The sequence below is a fragment of the Taurulus bubalis genome (genome assembly GCF_910589615.1).
Source record: "Taurulus bubalis genome assembly, chromosome: 1".
NCBI classification, from domain to species: domain Eukaryota; kingdom Metazoa; phylum Chordata; class Actinopteri; order Perciformes; family Cottidae; genus Taurulus; species Taurulus bubalis.
Window position 1 is genome coordinate 13,727,837 of NC_136589.1, and position 21,290 is coordinate 13,749,126.

Consider the following 21,290-nt stretch of genomic DNA (forward strand, 5'->3'; position numbering starts at 1 on the left):
TGATAATAATGACAATGTTATTCCCTGTTATTCCCTCTAAGCTAAATCTATTTATTTTGTTGTGAATAGTGATACCTCCACACAATTAGGATGCTACATGCAACCCTGACTGAAGCGCTTAAATAATTGAGAGCCCAGTTTCATCGGATACCAGCAACTTTAGACTTTGACGTATGGCTGACAAGACTGGCCGTATGTGTTATTGATAGGGATGATGAGTTTTACTTCAGCATTCAATAGAGGTTGCATTGAATATAAGTTTCTAAAGCAAAATAATGCAACATAACCAGTTCCAGTTTCTTCTTTGATCCTTCTTCATTCAGGTAAATATCCTCGTGCAAAAATCAACAACACTTGTGTCATTCAAAATTGAGGTCAGTTTTTAAACCTCAAGGCCCAAACCTGAAGGTATTTGAAATGCAAAGGGTTGCAAACAGGACCTGACACCGTTTGGTGATTCCATGATATAAGACGGTGTGTCTGCACCAAGACCCAGTTTGGAACGGCACCCTATTAAAGATTAAATAGGAGCATTCTTCCAACTCGGCTGGGCAGACATTTTGTTTACTTCCATGAAATTCTATCGCCAGTGACACAGCAATAAATTGATTACCTCATGCTCACACATTTTGAAGCTTTTTGTGGTGAAGTACTGTTTTGATATCCATTACAATAGATGTTACAATGAAAGGCAACATCTTGTACATTGTGACTATTCACTACATAAGTTGAGATGAGGCTCTTTGACTTGTACAGAGTCACTGTACAATTTCTCAGATGGATTAATTCCATGGCCCCTTGGCCTATATGTAAAAGTAGCTGGTTGGCTTTTCAGAGACCATCTTAAAGGAGGATTTGGGATTTATAAAAAAATATGTTCATATTTTGTTTTGTTTTGTGCACAGCCTGTGTGGATTGGTAGACTCTGCTCACAGTGACGTCTCTCAGCGGCCCCTAGTTATAGTTACCAGTCTCAGGTTCAACACTCATGCACTATTCATTGGTGTATCACATCACTCCTGCCCAACTTCAGACTTGGACCAACCCAATTCTTTTCTGTTCAACTTTACTTTGAAGCCTTATTCCTCACGGCTGCGTAAATGTCCAAAATGTTTACGTAGTGTTGCTTCCATCTCATAGAAAAGAGAGAAAAAACGAGGTTGCTGTTTCCCTTGCAGGAAAACGTCTAGGAGCGACTCAGAGGAGGGAGACAAGCATTATTTTCTCGTATGGTATGTATTATAACATTATATTATTTCATCAGCAACAACATGTTCAACAAAAATCAGATGTAACAAGCAATGTTTAGTATTTAGGCCTCAATGTTTTGCAGCAGACTTAAAAGTCTTTCTTTTGATGACTGATATTTGTTCTGTTAAAATGTTGAGCAGATTTCTTTGATTTGATAGCAAGGAAACATTCAGAACTTTGCATTCTTGGTTTCTTGCAGTGGTATTGAATGGCATGCTCTTTGGTTATTCTGAACCTCTTCATTATTTTGCTGAGCACTTGGTTTTGACTGAGTTTCATGCATTGTTACATGTGTTTAAAATGTGTGGTGCATGTTCCACTTTCTTTTTATGTTTTGGACTGTTACTCACAACTCTGAAAATGCAGACAAAATATTTTTGGAAAAAATGTCAGCCCTTCAATTGCGTATACTTTACTTCTAAAAATGCCTATCTTGGAAATATTGAACCCTTCGTCAAAAAAAGTATAAACTTTTTAGATTAAAACTGGTCACCTGTGGAAATGGCACTTTGTTGATTAATTACAGCAGATCAATTATTTTAAGTGTATTAATGTCCACAATGTGTGTGAAATGTATCCTCTTTAATTGATGTATTAGGGTCAGCTGATTTGAATAATTGAAAAGCTCTTTTGAAGGCTTATCCAGGGTATGGTAGCACCCGTCTTAAAATGATAGCAAGCATGCTGCGCTTTAGTCATCACACTTGAATCAAATATGTTTTTAAAACATTCAATATTTTAAATGCTCTTAATAATTCAGACCTTTTCCAGTTGTTCTTGCACTATTTTTGATAGCAATTAGTTGTCCTTCTGTCTCCAAGATGTTGGGGTAGTGTGTCAAGGTTTCGTCTCCTGTGGCTGTTAGTGAGGTCTGTAGAACATGTCATGGAAAATTAGATTATTATGCAAACAAATTCTTACCTTGTTTGTCTTCTAAAATCGAATTAATCAAAAGTAGTTGAAAATACAGATTTTAAAGTAATTGCATCCACTAAATATATATATATATATATATATGTATATATATATATATATATATATATATATATATATATATATATATATATCAATGTTTTCTTTATGTTGTTGTTTATAAATCATTTTATATTTCTTTCACAGAGCACGTAAAGAATTGTTTTGAACCATGAAGCGCAGTAAGCACCGCGGACACAAGGAGGACAGAAACGGAGGTATCAGTAACAGATGAATGACAGAAGATCAGGTCAAATAAGATGGGAAATCCTGCCTGATATTACAAAATGTTGGCTTACAGCCCAATTCAGCCCACTGGAGTACATTTAGTCAAAAATAAAGTACCAAAACTTTTCCCTTCATTTATTGAATAAACTGAATGTAGCAGTTACTTAACTTACTATGTTTTGATCTTGTTGTTTAGCTGTAAATTGCTTTGCAGCTTTTTGGACCTTTTTTTAAACAATCCTACAGTATACTCAAATTCAGTGTTACACCTTTTTTCACGTATGGCCATTTTCACATGTTGCTGACTTCCATAAATAAAACGCACAATGAAACACAATGTTTGAGCAGGACGTTCCATGTTGCAACAAGTTGTCCCCGTGGTTTGTCTTTCCCTTTGATCTCCAGATGAGCCAGCTATTCTGGAGACGGAGGACCTGGATCATCAGGGCATGTTCCTGGGAGGAGGCCCTGATCCTGACAGCGTCTCACTGGCATCAGTCACTGCCGTCACCACAAATGTATCAAATAAGAGGCAAGCGTGGTTCTGTTGTACTTCGGGCTGCATTAAATAAACTGTATTGCTGTTGGTAATCATGTGAATCTGTCTGAAGAGTCTCACTCATGTCCGACGCCTCATTGGCTTACAGATCAAAGCCAGACATAAAGATGGAGCCCAGTTCTGGAAGACCAGTAGATTACCAAGTAAGATAAAGCATACCCATCAATTCATTGGCCCAGTTTTTGACCAGTCATTGTGGAATATATTCCATATATATGTTATTGTACTTGTACAGGCAGGGTAAATCTTCAGTTTTGTGTATGACTCAACTAGTACATATTCAGCCAGTCATTCTGTCAATTACTTGATCATTTAATTTCAGATCAGTGTGACAGTTATTGAAGCCAGGCAGCTGATTGGGTTGAACATGGATCCAATGGTCTGTGTGGAGATTGGTGACGATAAAAAGTACACCTCAATGAAGGAATCAACCAACTGCCCATACTACAACGAAGTGAGTCAGCCATCGCAAGATTGTGTATCTATAATCATTTCAGGGGAAAAATCTCACAATGAATCAAAACACAGCATTGATTCCAGTCATCACTCACTCTTTTCTCTTTTCTCTTTCCAGTATTTTGTGTTTGACTTCCACGTCCCTCCAGATGTCATGTTCGACAAAATCCTGAAGTTGTCTGTAAGTTGTTCGATTCATAACAATGTAAAATAAAGCAGATTCATATAATTCCGCCTCTGCTACAGGACAAGTGTATTTAATATCGTAATGTTTTATTTCCTTGAACTAACCTTTAGGTAATTCACTCCAAAAATCTCCTGCGTAGCGGAACACTGGTTGGAACTTTTAAACTGGATGTTGGCACAATCTACTTCCAGCCTGGTAAAGAATCAATGAAAATCAGCTTTTCTTATTATGAATTATGAATTAATTTTGTCTTCTCTTTCGTCTTGCAGAACATCAGTTCTACCACAAGTGGGCTTTGCTGTCTGACCCTGATGACATCTCAGCCGGTTGCAAAGGCTACGTTAAGTGTGATGTTGCAGTTGTGGCCAAAGGAGACACAATAAAAACTCCACACAAGGCCAATGAATCCGATGAAGATGACATCGAGGGGTAACCATATTTTTTATTGCACTTTGATTCTTTATGCAAGAAATATAAATTGCCCAAAAAGGACTCTTGAAGTTCAGGTGTTTGCAGAATTCAACATAATTTAAATACAGAAACATGTGTGTTGTTCTGGGGATGAATCTATCAACATGACATATGCACCATTAATGGCTGATTTATCAATCAAAATTGAGTTTGCATTGAAACTTAACTTAGGAAATCCTGCAATCCTGCTAGCATCTTGTTTGTTATAGTATTTCATTGCGTCCCATTTCTGTTTCAGCAATCTCTTGATCCCAGAGGGGGTGCCTGCAGAGCGACAGTGGGCCCGTTATTACCTGAAGGTCTACAGAGCTGAGGGACTCCCCAGAATGAACACCAGCATCATGGCCAACGTCAAAAAGGCCTTCATAGGAGAAAATAAGGACCTGGTTGATCCGTATGTCCAAGTACTGTTTGCTGGGCAGAAAGTGAGTAATAATTAGGATCCTAAACATGAATTTCCTTCTGTTTTTGTATCTGTTTCATTTCAGCCAGGTCAAAATCTAAACTACACTGGTAGTACAATTGCTGAGTTGGTTTAAATGTGCATGTGTAATGCGTGATTACAGGGGAAAACATCAGTTCAAAAGAGCTGCTATGAGCCGATCTGGAATGAGCAAATAGTTTTCACCGAGATGTTTCCACCGCTGTGCAAGCGCATGAAGATCCAGATCCGCGACTCAGATAAAGTGAACGACGTCGCTATTGGAACACACTTCCTAGACCTGCGGAAGATTTCCAATGATGGGGACAAAGGTGACATGCCATTTGAATCTTTGGAAGATGTCTCCGAAAAGTTCTCCCACTGAAAAAATCTGAAAAATGAGTTTGACCTGGAGCTAGTGGGCAGTGCCTTTTACAATATGAGGATGCGTCCTAGAGACGTAATTGTTCTCTCATTTAACTGCAAAAGATGTGGTTTGGATGTAGGATCAGTTTGATCAACATCTTCTCGGTTGTAAACAATTAGCATGCATGTGTTTTGACCTTGCGATCAGATCTTCTCCATGCTCTTAAAAGGCACCTCTCAGGTAGTACCGTTCCATCCATAATTAGCAAATTATAAGACACAAATTATATTTATTCTTTATCTCTCAGGCTTCCTTCCCACTCTGGGGCCGGCCTGGGTTAACATGTACGGCTCCACGCGTACCTACACCCTGATGGACGAGTACCAGGAGTTAAACGAGGGCCTGGGAGAGGGGGTGTCCTTCAGGGCCCGTCTGCTCATCAGCCTGGGGGTGGAGATCCTGGACCCCTCCTCGCCCGACATTTCCAACAACACAGATGTGCAATTGGAGGGAATACCCAACATCTCAGAGGTGGGCCACCTGCTCGGATGGGCAGCCATGCAGAGGGAGCCAATTGTTACCCCTGCTGACAGGGCATTGTGCCCCGGTAGTTGTGAATTATTCATTGTCTTTATTTAGCCCACCTGGTGCATTATTAACATGTTGTTTGAATTAATGTGGATTCTTTTTGTTGGTGGACAATGTAAGTCACAAAGCAAATGCAATTGAGGACAGTGGGATCGTAACTCAAAGACCCCAGGGTTTCAGCTCTCACTCTGCAACATCTCGTATTACACGGCTATATGTTTATTTATCAGTCATCAAAGAGCCACAGAACATTTAGTGTTACTACTCTTAGTTAATTAAGAAGAAAGCGAAGAAGTGAGAAAGAGTTTTCCCACATTCTCACACTTGTTTGTTTACTTCACAGACCGCTACCGGGAAGGTTGAAGAGTTTTTCCTCTTTGGGTCTTTCCTGGAAGCCACAATGATTGACAGAAAGATCGGTGATAAGCCTATCAACTTTGAGGTCACCATAGGTATTTACCTACTCTTTTGTCTTAGTGTCTCTCACTGATTCATCTTGAACCTCAAATTGAATCTTTGGGCAATTTTTAAGCAGAATTTATTTTCTAAAAAGTTTGTTCTTTGAAGACAACAATGTCTTCATGAAACTGCTATAACATATTATTTTCCACTTTCAACTTCAGTCCTGATCATAACAACAAAATATGCATTCATTTTCAGAAGAGCCTCCATAATGCCACTGTTTTTTGTAAAAGAAAGAACCAAATTTCAATGATAAAGATAAGCAATAACATTGATTTTGGGGCATTTTTACCAGGAAAATATCATGTACTTAGGGCAACATGAGAAAATGACTCAATCTGGTAGAAAACAAAGTAAGAACTACAATTTTGAAGCGAGGGCTCTACATATGTGGGAAAGATATGTCTTAATGTCAAAAGTCATGCCACATGCATTACACAGGCAAAATGATGGAAACATGAAAAAGTCCAAAACTCCCTTCTGAGGCACAAAGGTTAACTGTCATACTGTAAGAGGAGTCCCAACATTTTAAAGTTGCATAAGGCAGTTTTAGGAAAAACAACAAGTTATTAAAATCATAGTCAACATAATTTAAGGGCGTGACTACTAACATAGCTCCTGTGTGCCAGGTTACTATGGAAATGAGATTGACGGGGCTGCCAGGCCAAAAACGAAGGGTAAGAAGGGGGGAGGAGACGGTGAGGAAGAGGAAACCAACCTGATCCACAACTCCAGTGACGAGGAGATGGAAGATGACGGGGACATGACCTCAGTGGCGACTACTCCTCCCATGAAACCCGTCATCACCGACCGGTCAGAAAGATATCCATGAACATATTCTACTGAAACACAAAAACGATGCCGAAGCATTTTGATGAAATTTATTTTTTGTCTCGTCAGAAACTACTTCCACCTGCCGTATTTCGAGAGGAAGCCGTGCATCTACATCAAGAGCAGGTGGCAGGACCAGAGAAGGAGGCTGTACAATGCCAACATTATAGACAACATAGCAGATAAACTGGCAAGTCGTGAACTTTCCCAATAAGTAGGCGAGCATAGCAGTAAACAAAAGTATTGAGTTGTGTATTAGCAGTTGAATACAGTTTCTGTCTTCATACTGAATGAGCCCCAACATCTTCTACTGGTTCCACAGGAGGACGGACTGAATGATGTACAAGAGATCATCAAGACAGAGAAGACGTACCCCGAGCGCAGACTGAGAGGCGTCCTTGAGGAACTCAGCCACGGCTGCAGGTCTGTAGCAACACATTTAAAACCAGCAGGTTTGACTTGAAGTCCAGTAGATTTGTAAAGACTTTGACGCTGACCGAGCTCCACTTCTTTCAGCCAGTTTCTTTCACTGGCAAACCAGGACCATAATCTGTCCGGCAGAACCAAACTTGACAGGGAGAGAGCAAAGCTGTGCATGTCAGAAGTGGTACGTCAACTACAGAAGATCTATGGTGTTTTTTTTAATTGTTAATTGTTAACATTTGCACTTGTCTTGCTAAATGCTGGGCTGTTCTGCTGGGTTTAGGAGAGCATCGGCCAGCAAGCAAAAGCCATGAGGTCCCAGGTGAAGAAAAGCACAGTGAGAGATAAAATCAAGCTGTCTCAGAACTTCCTCACAAAGCTGCGCTTCCTGGCTGAAGAAGTGAGACCTACAACATTATGTCCACCACTTACAAATGGTTTAGTTTTGTTTCACATGTTTGTTTCATTGTGAGCGTTCTTTCCTTATTGCAGCCGCAACACAGCGTTCCTGATGTCTTCCTATGGATGATAAGTAATGGGAAACGTATCGCTTATGCACGTGTTCCCTCCAAAGACATCCTTTATTCCACCACAGAGGAGGAGACAGGGAAGGACTGTGGCAAAGTCAAGACCATCTTTCTGAGGGTGAGTTTACACTCAATATAGTAATATAATCGATGAAAAGGCAGTTTTAAATGTTGCATCAAATTCCCTTTCAACCTTCGGTGATTGAATGACTTTTTTTGCCCTCATATAAAGATCCCTGGAAAGAAAGGGTTTGGGCCTGCTGGCTGGACAGTCCAGTCCAAGATAGAGATTTATCTCTGGTTGGGTCTGACTAGACAGCGCAAGGACTACCTGAACGGTCTTCCCAATGGATTTGAGGAAAACAAGTTGTCCAAAGGACCTGGCATGCCATGTTGCCCTCCCATCAGCCTCACCTACATGAGTAAGACCATCAACCAATTCAGTATTTCTTCTATAGCTTTACACTGAAACAAAGACTTTCCGAATAAACTTGAGATATACGTTCTTTGACAATTTGTTAAAGGGGCAGTCCTTACAGTTTAATTCATCTTTTCTTTGGCGACATCTCATTTACTGGCAGTAACAGGTCCCAAAATACTGGGGGCGTTAAAACAAACTATTGTTGTTTTAATGATAAAGTCAGGCAATAATTGCCTTTTTTCCATCATTCTGTAAGCAGATGTGATCTGAGGCTGCACACTACATGAGTGCAAACAGGGCAAGTGAAAGTAGTATCTCTCTGAGAAGTTGGAGATGTGCAGCCAGTCAAATGCAGCTCCTCTCAGTGTGGCTGCTCCTTTCTCCCTGCAATATTTCACACTGATCTGCTGTCAGAAAGTGACCAAAATGACCATTGTCTTGTTCTGTAGATGCATTTTTGATGAACGATAGCGGTCAGTGCCAATCTCACTGACAAACAAAGGAAGAAATGTTTGTTTTGCATAAGCAGTCATTCAATGCAGCGCTGCTATATTTTCATCAGTGGGACATCAGCTCAATAACTAGTATTCCTCATGGGGTCCATATGGGAGAGTTAACACATGTATTGAGATGAAAACCTTCATACAACTGTTTTTTTCAATACATTATTCACCATGTTTTAAAGATGTAGAACTAAGATTATTCTAAACAACATTGTACAAACTTTGCCTAAACTTCTAAAACATAAATATAAGTCGGTCTTTTAGAGCGTCTTTATTGGTCCACAGTGAAGCAGATCTTCCAGCTGAGGGTCCACATGTACCAAGCTCGCAGCCTGTTTGCTGCCGACAGCACAGGTCTGTCTGATCCCTTTGCGAGAGTCTTCTTCTCGACACAAAGCCAGGTCACTGAGGTGAGCACACTCAAAAGGGCGTTTTAGAATGTCAACTATCAGCTTAAAATTGGATTTATCGAGTAGCACATCCTGCATCTTCATCAAATCTTGTCTTTCCAGGTGCTGGCTGAGACTCTGTGCCCAACGTGGGACCAGCTGCTGGTCTTTGAAAATGTGGAGTTGTTTGGAGAGGCCTGCGAACTGAGAGACGATCCTCCTATTATCGTCATTGAAATCTACGATCAAGACACAGTGGTAAGGGTTGTTCTGAAATAGAGATGCTTCTCTTTTTCCATTTGTATTAATTAATGTGCATTCACACAACTTATACCTGTTACCAGATAGCAACAGTCTTACCATTCTCCTCCATCCTTAGCATCCTAATAATTTAAGAGCCTGTCTTTCACTTGAAATGTAAGACTTAACGTGTCACTTAATTAATCTAAAACCAGTATATACCCTTAGTAATGTGTTTGTCAATATCAACCTGATATAAGTTATATTTGAAAGAATGCTTTTGCTGACTGATCATTTTATATTTGCTCCTATCAATAACAACATTGTTTTGGATGACCCTTTGGATAAGTAGAGTGTGGATTCTGATGGCTTGATGTACCGTAGAAGCACTGTAATGTGTGCAGAATAGATTGTATTGAAAGGCATGCAAGAGGAATAAGATGCGTCCATAAGGATAGATGAACTTATACCTGTTGCATTCCTTGAAGTGACATTTTGTGCTTTTTGTATGTGGCCAACCAGTAATTTTGACTCTTCATAACCACTAACTGCAAGAGAGTTTTAATTATATATTTCTAAGTAACAATTCAACATCTTTTGACATAGATACATATGCCTGTTTTGCAGTTCACTGGTTATTTTAGGTATGTTGTTTTTGTTATTTTTTTTCTTCAATGGTTTTTTATCCAGTCTGCCTAGAAACATGTGCATCTCAAGCCATGTTTCTTTCCACTGATAGGACCAATGTAATAATTAACGATAACACCAGAAGCAACCTTTTTCTTTCTTTTTTTAAAAAGCGATTATAATATAAAAACTCATGGATTGGATATGGTAGGCTAAAAAGACCATTCTTTCAAATATTCAAACCAGAGTTCATGTTTTAAGGGTTCAACATTAATTAACCATGATGCTTCCAGGGTAAAGCTGAATTTATGGGCAGAACTTTTGCCAAGCCTGTGGTCAAGATGGCGGACGAGCACTATGGTCCCCCGCGCTTCCCTCCTCAACTGGAGTACTATCAGATCTACCGCGGGAACTGCACCGCCGGAGAGATGCTGGCAGCCTTTGAACTGCTGCAGGTTAGACTTACAGACACCATGTAGCAGTGAGACGTTTACTGAGTAAATGATTTATAAAGACATCCTGTTGTCCTCTGTCAGATTGGCCCCAATGGGAAAGCTGACCTGCCTCCCATAGACGGTCCCACGGATATGGACCGCGGCCCGATCCTGCCTGTACCACTGGGGATCAGACCAGTGCTCAGCAAATACAGAATTGAGGTGATTTTAGCTTTATAAGTGATTTATTTAGTAACAGAAAAGGGAAGTAAAACAACAATCCAAATATTGAACGTCCCTACTCCTTAGGTTTTGTTCTGGGGCTTGAGGGACTTGAAGAGGGTGAATCTGGCCCAGGTGGATCGGCCTCGGGTGGACATTGAATGTGCCGGAAAGGGAGTACAGTCAGCTCTCATCCCCAATTACAAGAAAAACCCCAACTTCAGCACCCTTGTCAAGTGGTTTGAAGTGGTATTTTACCATTTAAATTAATTTTTTCAATCACCTTTTATTAAATTAAAATCATATTTACACATAAGAAAAGAAGGATTCAAAAAGTAATACCTGTAAAATGATTGTGTCAGGATTTGCCTGAGAACGAGTTGCTTCACCCGCCGCTGAACATTCGAGTGGTGGACTGCCGGGCGTTTGGCCGCTACACTCTGGTGGGCTCCAATGCCGTCCCCAGCCTGCGGAAGTTCATCTACAGGGCAACAGACAAGCAGGCCAATAACTTCTCCACTACGGGTACACACTAAAACCTGGATGCATATTACACCCTCGTGCATTCTCTTTACAATATTCTTACTTAAGAGCAACGTACAATAATCGATGCTGATTGAAGATAAAGTACATTGTATGTTTGCCCTTTTTTGCAATAAATTACGATTCAAGAGATAAACACATATACGTTCTCCTTTTATCTTTCAGAGGAAATAATTGTTGTCAACATGGAACCTGAACCTGGTTTTAAGAAGATGGACACGGTGGTCAAACTAGACTCTGTACGTTTCATTTTTGTACATTTTATGTGGCCTTTATTCAAAGAACTGGATCATGTTTTTGTTTTTTTTTAACCTAGGGCTCTGATGCTGTGGTCAAAGTTGAGGTAAGCAATGGGCTTTTCACTTAATGGAGATGTTATGTAGCAAGGAATCTTTTAAATTTTTATTGAGAGGTTTTTTTTAATGCTTATTATATAAAAAAGGATGATGATAAGGATGGAAAGGGGAAAAAGAAGAAGAGGAAGAAGGGTGATGAGATTGAAGAGGAGGAACTTGACAAGAGCATGTTGGACTGGTGGTCCAAATATTTTGCCTCCATTGAAACTTTGACAGAGGTGAGTAACAGAAACGATCTTCTTTTTGCTTTACTGGCTGCAGTTTCTGGATACAGTTGAACAATTAATTATGATAGCAGCTGAAATGAAATGCTGTTACCCTGGGGCAGCTCATCAAAAACAGATCTTTACCTATTAGGGGAAACTGGATTTTGTTTTGTTTTCAATACATCCAGTTGAGAAATTACCTCCTGCTCCTACAGGCTCTCAAGGCTCAAGAGGCTACTCTCTCAGATTCAGAGGACAAAGATGACATGGACATTACGGACGGCGGAGGTAAAACCTGAAAGACCTGAAAGGACAAACAAGACATACAAAAGAGTTTTATATTTTCCAGCATGCCTTTGTGCACCTCTCTGTTAGCCCCAAACCAGTGCAGTAGGGAAGCTTGTTGCACAAGAATGCCTTCACATAGATGTTGACATGAATACAAATAACGATACGTGGGACAACTGCTTTTTGTTCCCTCCCATAAGTGCATATTAGCCGTATGCTTGCCATGTAAGATGTCCATAAAAATTACAGTGAATCAAAAAACGCAGACAGTGCAATTTGATGACATGATGAGCCTTTATTTTTGTGATGTATTTGAAACATTGATTCTGTGCACAGAAACAACTACTTATAATATGACAAATTGTATTATTATTATGCAAATGCAGTATACACTATATTACATTAAATATACTGTGGCATGACGTGACTGAGGATGATAATGACCAGAACCAATTAAGTCTTTGCACAGCTTGACCTGAACTGTGTATTTTAATAGTATACAATTCAATGGCATGCTTGTTGTATACAGTAACAGCTGGTTTTGGCAACTTTCATGGGGAATTCATGTCTCGAGTGCTTTGCTCCTCCACCCCCTCTGCCCCTTCACTTCGTCCTCACCGCTAACCTGTACTCAGATATCAAACCTGAGGACTCTCCCGTGAAAGGCCCCAAGAGGGGAAAAGGAAAGAAGGACAAGAAGAAGCAGACATTCGATCCGTTTGAGAAGAAGAAGCCAAAGCTGGACGAGCTGAAGGTAGAAGACACAGCACCGACACCACAGTTGAAAGATATTCAGCCTGTATACATGCTTGATAAGTGCAACAGACTTAGAAAAAGAAATCATGCACAACCACATTTTTGCTTTGATAAATGTGTGTTCTCCAATAAGGTGTACCCGAAAGAACTGGAGAGTGAATTTGACAGCTTTGAAGACTGGCTCCACAGCTTCAACCTGTTCAGGGGAAAAGGAGGGGATGATGACGACCAAAACGTGACGGATGAGGACCGAATCGTTGGAAAATTCAAAGTAAGAACACAATATACATTTAATTATTCAGTTGCATCAATCTTCTGTGTAAGGCTTTGTCATTTATTTAAAATGAGCTGGTTATCGGTTTCTCTTTTTGTTTCACCAACATAAGACACTTATTGTAAATAATACAGAATGTACTTTTTGCACCATAACAACTCATTGGTTTGCCTGCGTCCTTTTAGGGCTCTCTGTGCATGTACAAAGTGTCGGATGACATGCAGAGAGACATGAGCTTCGATTCCAACATGGGAATGTTTCAGAACATTCCTCACAACGATCCCATTAATATCCTCGTCCGCATCTACGTCATCAGGGTAGGCTATGAGTTCTGCACTTTAAGGATTCGTGGATTTTATTATTGTGATTATACAATACAGGATTGCTCAATGAAATGTAGTTGTAGCCACCCAGAACATGTATGAACAGATAATCAAGATATTTCAATTTGATTAGAACAGAATATAAACAATAAAATGGCAACTTAAAGGGCACTCCACCAAGTTTGATGAAAATCGGGCCTGTAGCTGTTCCATAATTCCACAAACCAAAAACATAACCTCCTTGGTGAGGTAATAAAAAATGGAACAAACTATATAAAAGTAGCATCAAAGGGAAAAAAAATAAAGGAAAACTAGATTATAAGGATATATTATAATATTATAAGGATTATATACACTTGCATATATAATATAAATGTAACATGAGAATTCAGAATGCTAGTGCAAATAGAAGGCTTTGGTGGTATAATGAGAAAGCCATTGTAGATATCTCAGGAGATGCTCAGATTATCCATTTATCTTTTGAATTCTCCCATTTTTTTCATAGGCAACTGATCTGCATCCAGCTGACATTAATGGGAAAGCTGACCCGTATATTGCAATCAAACTGGGCAAGACAGAGATCAAAGACAAAGAGAACTACATCTCAAAACAGCTGAATCCTTTGTTTGGCAAGTAAGTAGAAATATTTGACTTATTTAAAATTGTCGTTCCTCACCCTATATGATCTTACAATGTTATGGCTATGTATAAATACACACAAAAACCTGGCAAACGCTGTATTTCTCCATCTCATCAGATCCTTTGACGTGGAGGCCACATTCCCTATGGATTCCACACTCACCGTGTCAATTTATGACTGGGACCTGGTGGGGACCGATGATCTGATTGGAGAAACTAAATTGGACCTTGAGAACCGTTTCTACAGCAAACACAGAGCCACGTGTGGTGTCACATGTAACTACGCCATGTAAGAATCAAAGAGCAGACTCCCTGCAGGCAGTGTGTTATAGATTGTGGAAAAATAGTGCTTGATTGTTCAATACAGGATGATGTGAAGCATCTTGATGACTCAGGTTGCATTAGGAAGTCATAGCATCGGTCATGAATTCGGCAGACACAGAATTAAACTGACTTTCAAATACTTACCTTTTCATAGCTGAATGTGTCGTGCGTGGAAAACACACGTATCATGTTTTTATGTTTGAATGTAGTGCCCGAAACAGTGGTGGAGGAAGTATTCAGATCCTTTACTTCAGTAAAAGTATACTAGAACCAGTGAAAATACATACTGAATATTTTACTTAATTAAAAGTATGTCAGTATAATCAGGAACATGTACTTTAATATTAAAAGTAAGTGCTAATTGCAGAAAAATGTCCCTTTTGACTGTAAACTATTATATATTACATCATAAGCTTTTTATTACTCGTGCAAATTATTAAAATTATTAAATTCGGATGATTACAATAATTAAAAAGAAAAGCAGCAAATCTTTGGGATGCTGGAAAACATAAAACATTACTTAAATAATTAAGAATATAGTTGCCAAATAACTGACTGTAAATCAACGAAATGATTTATTGTTCTGTTATAGTTTAATTTAAATCAGAATATTGTACTTTATAAGCTCTTCATATGTTTTTCAAATCATCATCTTAAAAGTAACTAGTACCGGTAACTAAATATGTTAAATAAATGCAGTGGAGTAAAACATACAGTATTTCCTCCTCAGATGTAGTGAAGTAGAAGCAGAAAGCGGCATGAAAAGAAAATACTCAAGTAAAGTTCCCTGAAATTTATACTTAGTACAGTACTTGAGTAAAACGCTCTTATATTACATTCCACCACTCGCCCTATAAACAAGGTATGTTTCTATTATATATTGTTGGGTTATTATCCTCAGTTTATATCATGTATTGTTTTTAATTGGACTCATTTCTTCAGCCATGGTTACAACGTGTGGCGGGACCCAATGAAACCAACACAGATCCTGGCTCGGCTTTGTAAGGAGGGCAAGCTGGACGGGCCTCACTACGGCCCTGGAGGACGAGTGAAGGTGGAGAACCGTGTCTTCATGGCGCCGACTGAGATCGAGGACGATAACGGTATGAGTTTCACTCAATACACTCATAAACTAACTATATATTGTGATTTTACTTTGTTCTAATTGGCTCTGGAGCAGCATCTAATTGCTTAACATGTGACATTAGTATTAAACCACCGATTGATGATGTTTGTCAGGTTTAAAGAAGCAGACAGAAGAACATCTGGCGCTGACCGTGTTGAAGCACTGGGAGGAAATCCCACGGGTCGGCTGCAAACTGGTCCCAGAACATGTGGAAACCAGACCACTGCTGCACCCTGATAAACCAGGAATTGAACAAGTATGTAATTTAACTCCTGCTGGCTCTACTCCAGCCAACTATACCTCTTTAATCAAGTCAATGTATGCTATATTGTTTTGTTTGCATATAGTTTGGGAGCTCATTTCCTTGTGTGCACCTGATTTCAGGGGAGAATTGAGATGTGGGTGGATATGTTCCCTAAGGACATGACTGCACCCGGCCCTGCTCTTGATATTTCACCAAGGAAACCAAAGAAGTATGTTCTCTATAAACCTGTCAGTGGACAGTTTTTTAATTCACCATCTACATTTTTTATCCGATAGCCGGAGGCACCTCGAGCTTTTATCTAAATAAATGTTTGGTTTAATCAAGGAACACATTTAGCTTGTGTTTCATCCTATATCTTGTAAATGTTGCTTGTGTCCAGGTTTGAACTGAGGGTGATCGTCTGGAACACAGATGAGGTCGTTCTGGAGGACGACGATATCTTCACTGGCGAGAAATCAAGTGACATATTTGTGCGAGGGTAATTATAAGCCAGATATGCTTTTGGGCACAAGACCAAAGCACAATACGCTGAAAGGCGCACAACCAATAATACAGTACAAAAAATACAACCAATAATTAAAAACAGTGTTTAAAGTTGCGTATCCTACATATTTTGTCCTGCCCCAGTTGGTTGAAGGGACAGCAGGAGGACAAGCAGGACACCGACGTCCACTACCACTCCATCACCGGGGAGGGCAACTTCAACTGGCGCTTCGTCTATCCCTTTGACTACCTCATGGCCGAAGAGAAGATCGTCATCTCAAAAAAAGAGTCCATGTTTGCCTGGGATGAGACTGAATACAAGATCCCAGCTCGTCTTAATCTGCAAGTGTGGGACGCCGACCATTTCTCTGCAGACGACTTCTTAGGTGCAGTGGACAATAGTTTATGATGACCTTTGGCTTCTGACATCATTGTTAATTAAAACAGATGCTGCTGATGGGGTAACTTGAGGGCTCTGATGACTAAATCCTACTTTTGAAGACTGGATAATGTTTTGGGACATGAGAAATGGATCTGTCTGTTAACCACTTCCTGTTTGTTCCACCAGTTTAGCTTCCTTGAGTTAAACAATGTCTCTTTGTAGGTGCAATCGAGCTGGACCTGAACCGTTTCCCCCGGGGTGCGAAGACTGCCAAGCAGTGCACCTTAGGGATGGTGACAAATGAAGGAGAGATGCCCACGGTCTCCATCTTCAAACAGAAGAGGATCAAAGGCTGGTGGCCATTTGTGGCCAGAAACGAAGACGATGAGTTCGAACTCACGGTAGGTAAAAATAAAAATAAAAAATATATATATGTCAGAAAATAAATAAAATAGCTGTATAAGCTGGAAAATAGTTTAAAAGAACAGCGTGTTACGGCAGAATTGATATATACTATTTACTATAATTACCATAATAAAATGTTTTACTTTAGAATGAGCCGGTGGCCATGTTTCTTCACTGACTCCAGATATGGCCATCCACATGTTGCGTTTTCACTTTGACTGGCTGTAGTTCTCCGACACGCTTGGCACACGGGAGGAGTTACAGTCGGGTGCAATTTTCAACTTCATTGTTAGATGCCGCCAAAACTTGCATCTGTAAGGCCTCCTTGTGACCGAATGGTATTATTGTCCTTTTTAGGGAAAAGTGGAAGCAGAGCTGCACCTTCTGACAGGAGAGGAGGCAGAGAGAAGCCCAGTTGGTGAAGGACGCAATGAACCAGACCCACTGGAGAAACCCAAGTATGAAGGATGTTCTGTTATCGCCCCGCTGTCCACGTTCTTGTTACTAGCCACGTTCTTATTACTGACCACTCTTTTGATCCATGTTTCTCAATTACATTGTTCAGCTTATTCTGTGGCTTTGCATCTCCTAACCATATACACACGGACACACAAATGCAAAGAGACATATTTTCCAGCTGCTGAGGGTCTAGCTTAACTCAAAATTCCAAAACAGGCCAAACATTTTAAAAATATGCACTATAAATAAAATGATAATAAATTACCTACATAAAAAGATAAATTGTGTCATAAAAACAACGTGAATTCTCAAACATAAAACAAGCATAAAGGGTTTTTTAAACTATTATAAAATTACAAAATCAAATAATATTAGCAATGTAAGCAATTTCAAAATAAGGAAAGACATTTTTAGGAATTTACTTCAAGCACGTTCTGGACTTACACCTAAGATCTTTACATGGTAAGTTGCTGTTTCTTGATATTGTTTGTGTATTTCTACCTAGATTCACCTTTTTAAGTTCTCAAAATAAATGTAAATCGTTTCTCTGTCTGGCCTTTTGCTTTGTCCTATAGATCCAGTAATATCCGCTATATTTAAATACAAATTTGATTTAGAAATAGAGCAACAATAATGGTCTATAATGCTTAAAGTGTGTACTACTGAACATCTGTGCTTTGTCCTTCCAGCCACCCAGACACCAAACTTCTGTGTTGCTCGCTCTCAAGGCCATAACACACTTGGTCTGCAATCAGTACAAGTGGCTGGCTGTCAAAATTGTCTCTGCTCTCCTACTGCTGGCCATGCTGCCTCTTTTCCTCAGCAGTACACCTGGTTACATGGTCAAGAAAATGTTGGGAGCTTGAGATGTTGCTCAGACATCTCTGCAGAAGGTTCCAGCAGTTTCACTATAACTGCACGTCTTCCAACTCTCTCTCTCTCTCTCTTCCTGCTTTCTATCTACAGTTTCCGTTCAATCATAGCATTTTAAAAGCTAAATGGCACCAGTGATATAATTTAAGCCAAGATAAAAACAATATCAAAAAAATTAGACTTTAATCACCAGGTCACACAAGGTAGATCATTAAAACAAATTGGCAAACAATTGGCAAATTGAGAAAAGGATTGTGTGGCTTTTGCACCTGCTAGACCTGCACAAATGTATATATTTAGATGGATATGAAGCCTATTTGAAATAAAAGTTTTCAAATGACCAATTCAGTTTAAGCAACATATAGTCAATCCACATTTCAGCATATTTGATCTTTTTCAAGATAAAAGGTGCAATAGATTTTCAGTTTTTAGCTATAATATTCACATTATAGTGAGAATGAAAAGAAATCTCTAAAATCACGCTTTGCCAAACTGTGCTTTTATGCTTCAGTAGACGGATAGTTAATTGAAATTTTGGAAGATATCAAATCACTTTGTGTTAACTATAACTGAATATTAAAACATGTTTTGTGTGAAATGAAGACTGGGCTTTGTCCTGTAGTTCTTACAGAAGAGTCAAGATGAAGAGATTTCTCTTCTGCGACCTTTTTATGAACAATATGGAGAGGAACGATTATCTCCGGTGACTCTGTAATAACAGTCCTCAAACACATGCTGCTGTCTATCAAATGTCAAATCAGTGCTTCGTATGAACCTTGTATGTATTTTATATTTTATATGGATTGTCTTTGACATTTAGTAATTGTGTCTACGTCTCTGTGCTCCACCAGCCGTCCAGACATCGCCCTCCTCTGGTTCCTCATCCCGTTCAAAGCTGCGAAAAACCTGATTTGTGACCAGTACAGGTGGCTGACCATCAAGATCGTCTCTGCTCTCCTGCTGCTGGCCATTTTGGCTCTTTTCCTCTACAACATGCCTGGTTACATGGTGAAGAAAATGTTGGGGGCCTGAGCGAAAACCAGAAGACGGTAACTTGTTTCAAAGGGTGTGCATTCAGTAATTATTAGAATTGTTTGGTGAGCATTTAGCAAATTACTTAGTTAAATAATAGATGTATGCACTATTACGACAGCGGTTATAAATCTTTTGTGCATCCGTCATTGGTTATTAATGTAGTCTAATGTGTACAAATCTCAACATATTGCCAGTGTTGGTGTGATAACTGCAGTTGTTCTCGTGTCTTCAGTTGTGGTTTCTTTTATTCCCAGTAAATTTGTTTCCATTGCTCACCTATGAGTTGGCTTGTGTTGGAGTTCAGATTTGTATTCCTTGAACAATTTCCTGTCCTGTTCAGTTTATGCGTCTATGTATGATATTTCAGATTTGTGCATAAATTGACCTGTGAACCATTTTCTGGTATTCTTGTCACTTGTATATGTGTTTCTTTGTGCATATGTATTTGAAAACTGAAAGAACAGTTTGTACCTAATTTATTTTTTTTCCCTACTTATAAATAGTATATGCGTGGCTTGGTCTGTCATATGCATCTCTCATAGAGTCAAAGTAGAAGCATGCTTTTATTTGTATTTTTTTTAACTTCCCTAGTAAAAGTGATGGCAACGACTCAAACAGTTACATAGTTACATTACTGTCAAGGGGAAATCATTGTATCCTTGTCTTCATTTCAATAAGAATACATCCAACCAATCCCTCTTTCCTGATAACATATCTTTTCTTTAGAGGTCAATCGCTCAAAAGTGTTCTCCCAACACCAGTTCTGCAGACTATTGTGGTCCTTTTACCTTTCCAACTTTAGCTTTACTGTGTTAAGATATTCATGAAAACTAAAAAAGTATTAAAAAAACTCCTTGATTGCAATAAGTAAAGCCCTTGAATGTTTCAAACCTGGTGGAGAGGAAGTGATTGTGACCTCAGGTTAAATCAATACTTTGTCATTGACCCACTAATGATACACACATTGCATTTGGGACCAATGGCTTTTAAAAATGTTGATTGTCTTCTAACAGTTTGTCTCTGTGCTCCACCAGCCGTCCAGACATTGCCCTCCTCTGGTTCCTCATCCCTTTCAAAGCTGCGAAACACCTGATTTGTGACCAGTACAGGTGGCTGACCATCAAGATCGTGTCTGCTCTCCTGCTGCTGGCCATCTTGGCTCTTTTCCTCTACAACATGCCCGGTTACATGGTGAAGAAAATGTTGGGGGCTTGAGATATCTGCTGGATTTGACTATTTCACACTCAAAGAAATCATTTCACTTGTAAATCGCTCTCCTGTTCTTTGACAAAAGACAACATCAAGCTTTAGATTATAAGCATCAGAATGGCTACAGTATACACAATCAGGCAAGCCTGTTCTCTTTGGCATTTTTGACATAGTCGCTAAAATCCATTACTGCAATGTACTAGTAAAAATGTGTTAATTATTTCACAATGACACTTAGTTTGATCTGGTTTACAATTATTATTATTATTATTATTGATATTCTTTTGGTTGGTGTGGTTGCTGCTGTTGCAAGGTAAGGCTGTCACCTTTGTGCTGATTTATTGTGAACTCAACAGTTTGTCAACAGTGTGCAGTATTTGTCAGATTTTTTGAATTTGTGAATAAAGTGACAACTACAAATGTGTCTAATCTTAAAATAATCTGTCCGGTCATCTGTTTACATGTTTGAAGCTGTCCATTTGTTCTCTTTTTTAAAGAGCTTTAACACATTTACTTATAAAATAATCCTGTATTACTCCCACAGCAGGGGATTTTGCAGGATTAGAGCAGCAGAGCAGATCGTGAAACAAACAAACAAACAAGATAATTTATTTCCTTTTTTTTCATTCTCAGTCTTCTCAAGTGAATAAATAATATTAACTTGTGTTGCAGGGTTGAGGGTTAGGCTTTGTGTTCATTTGGGGTTAAAATGTAATCAACAAGTACTGCAGTATATCAACGTGCTTTTTAATAACAGGAAGTTGT

General features: G+C 39.2%; 1 protein-coding gene across 1 annotated transcript; it reads left to right on the forward strand.

Moving 5' to 3' along the window:
* Positions 1–2,395: 2,395 nt before the first annotated feature.
* Positions 2,396–20,612, forward strand: LOC306747688 (otoferlin-like; the record flags this gene model as incomplete). The annotated part of the gene is made up of 41 exons (XM_079230770.1): positions 2,396–2,441; positions 2,857–2,989; positions 3,099–3,153; positions 3,333–3,464; positions 3,585–3,647; positions 3,764–3,848; positions 3,923–4,082; positions 4,363–4,549; positions 4,691–4,877; positions 5,220–5,443; positions 5,844–5,952; positions 6,592–6,775; positions 6,863–6,983; positions 7,116–7,220; positions 7,314–7,400; positions 7,500–7,616; positions 7,709–7,861; positions 7,976–8,165; positions 8,953–9,077; positions 9,180–9,314; positions 10,217–10,378; positions 10,460–10,579; positions 10,667–10,828; positions 10,942–11,104; positions 11,288–11,361; positions 11,439–11,465; positions 11,565–11,696; positions 11,900–11,972; positions 12,608–12,726; positions 12,862–12,999; positions 13,188–13,319; positions 13,831–13,958; positions 14,083–14,253; positions 15,231–15,391; positions 15,528–15,670; positions 15,799–15,887; positions 16,059–16,157; positions 16,307–16,548; positions 16,767–16,945; positions 17,307–17,407; positions 20,351–20,612. The coding sequence occupies 41 exons, from the start codon at positions 2,396–2,398 to the stop codon at positions 20,529–20,531; spliced, it is 5,394 nt and encodes a 1,797-aa protein (XP_079086896.1). The 3' UTR covers positions 20,532–20,612.
* Positions 20,613–21,290: the final 678 nt, after the last annotated feature.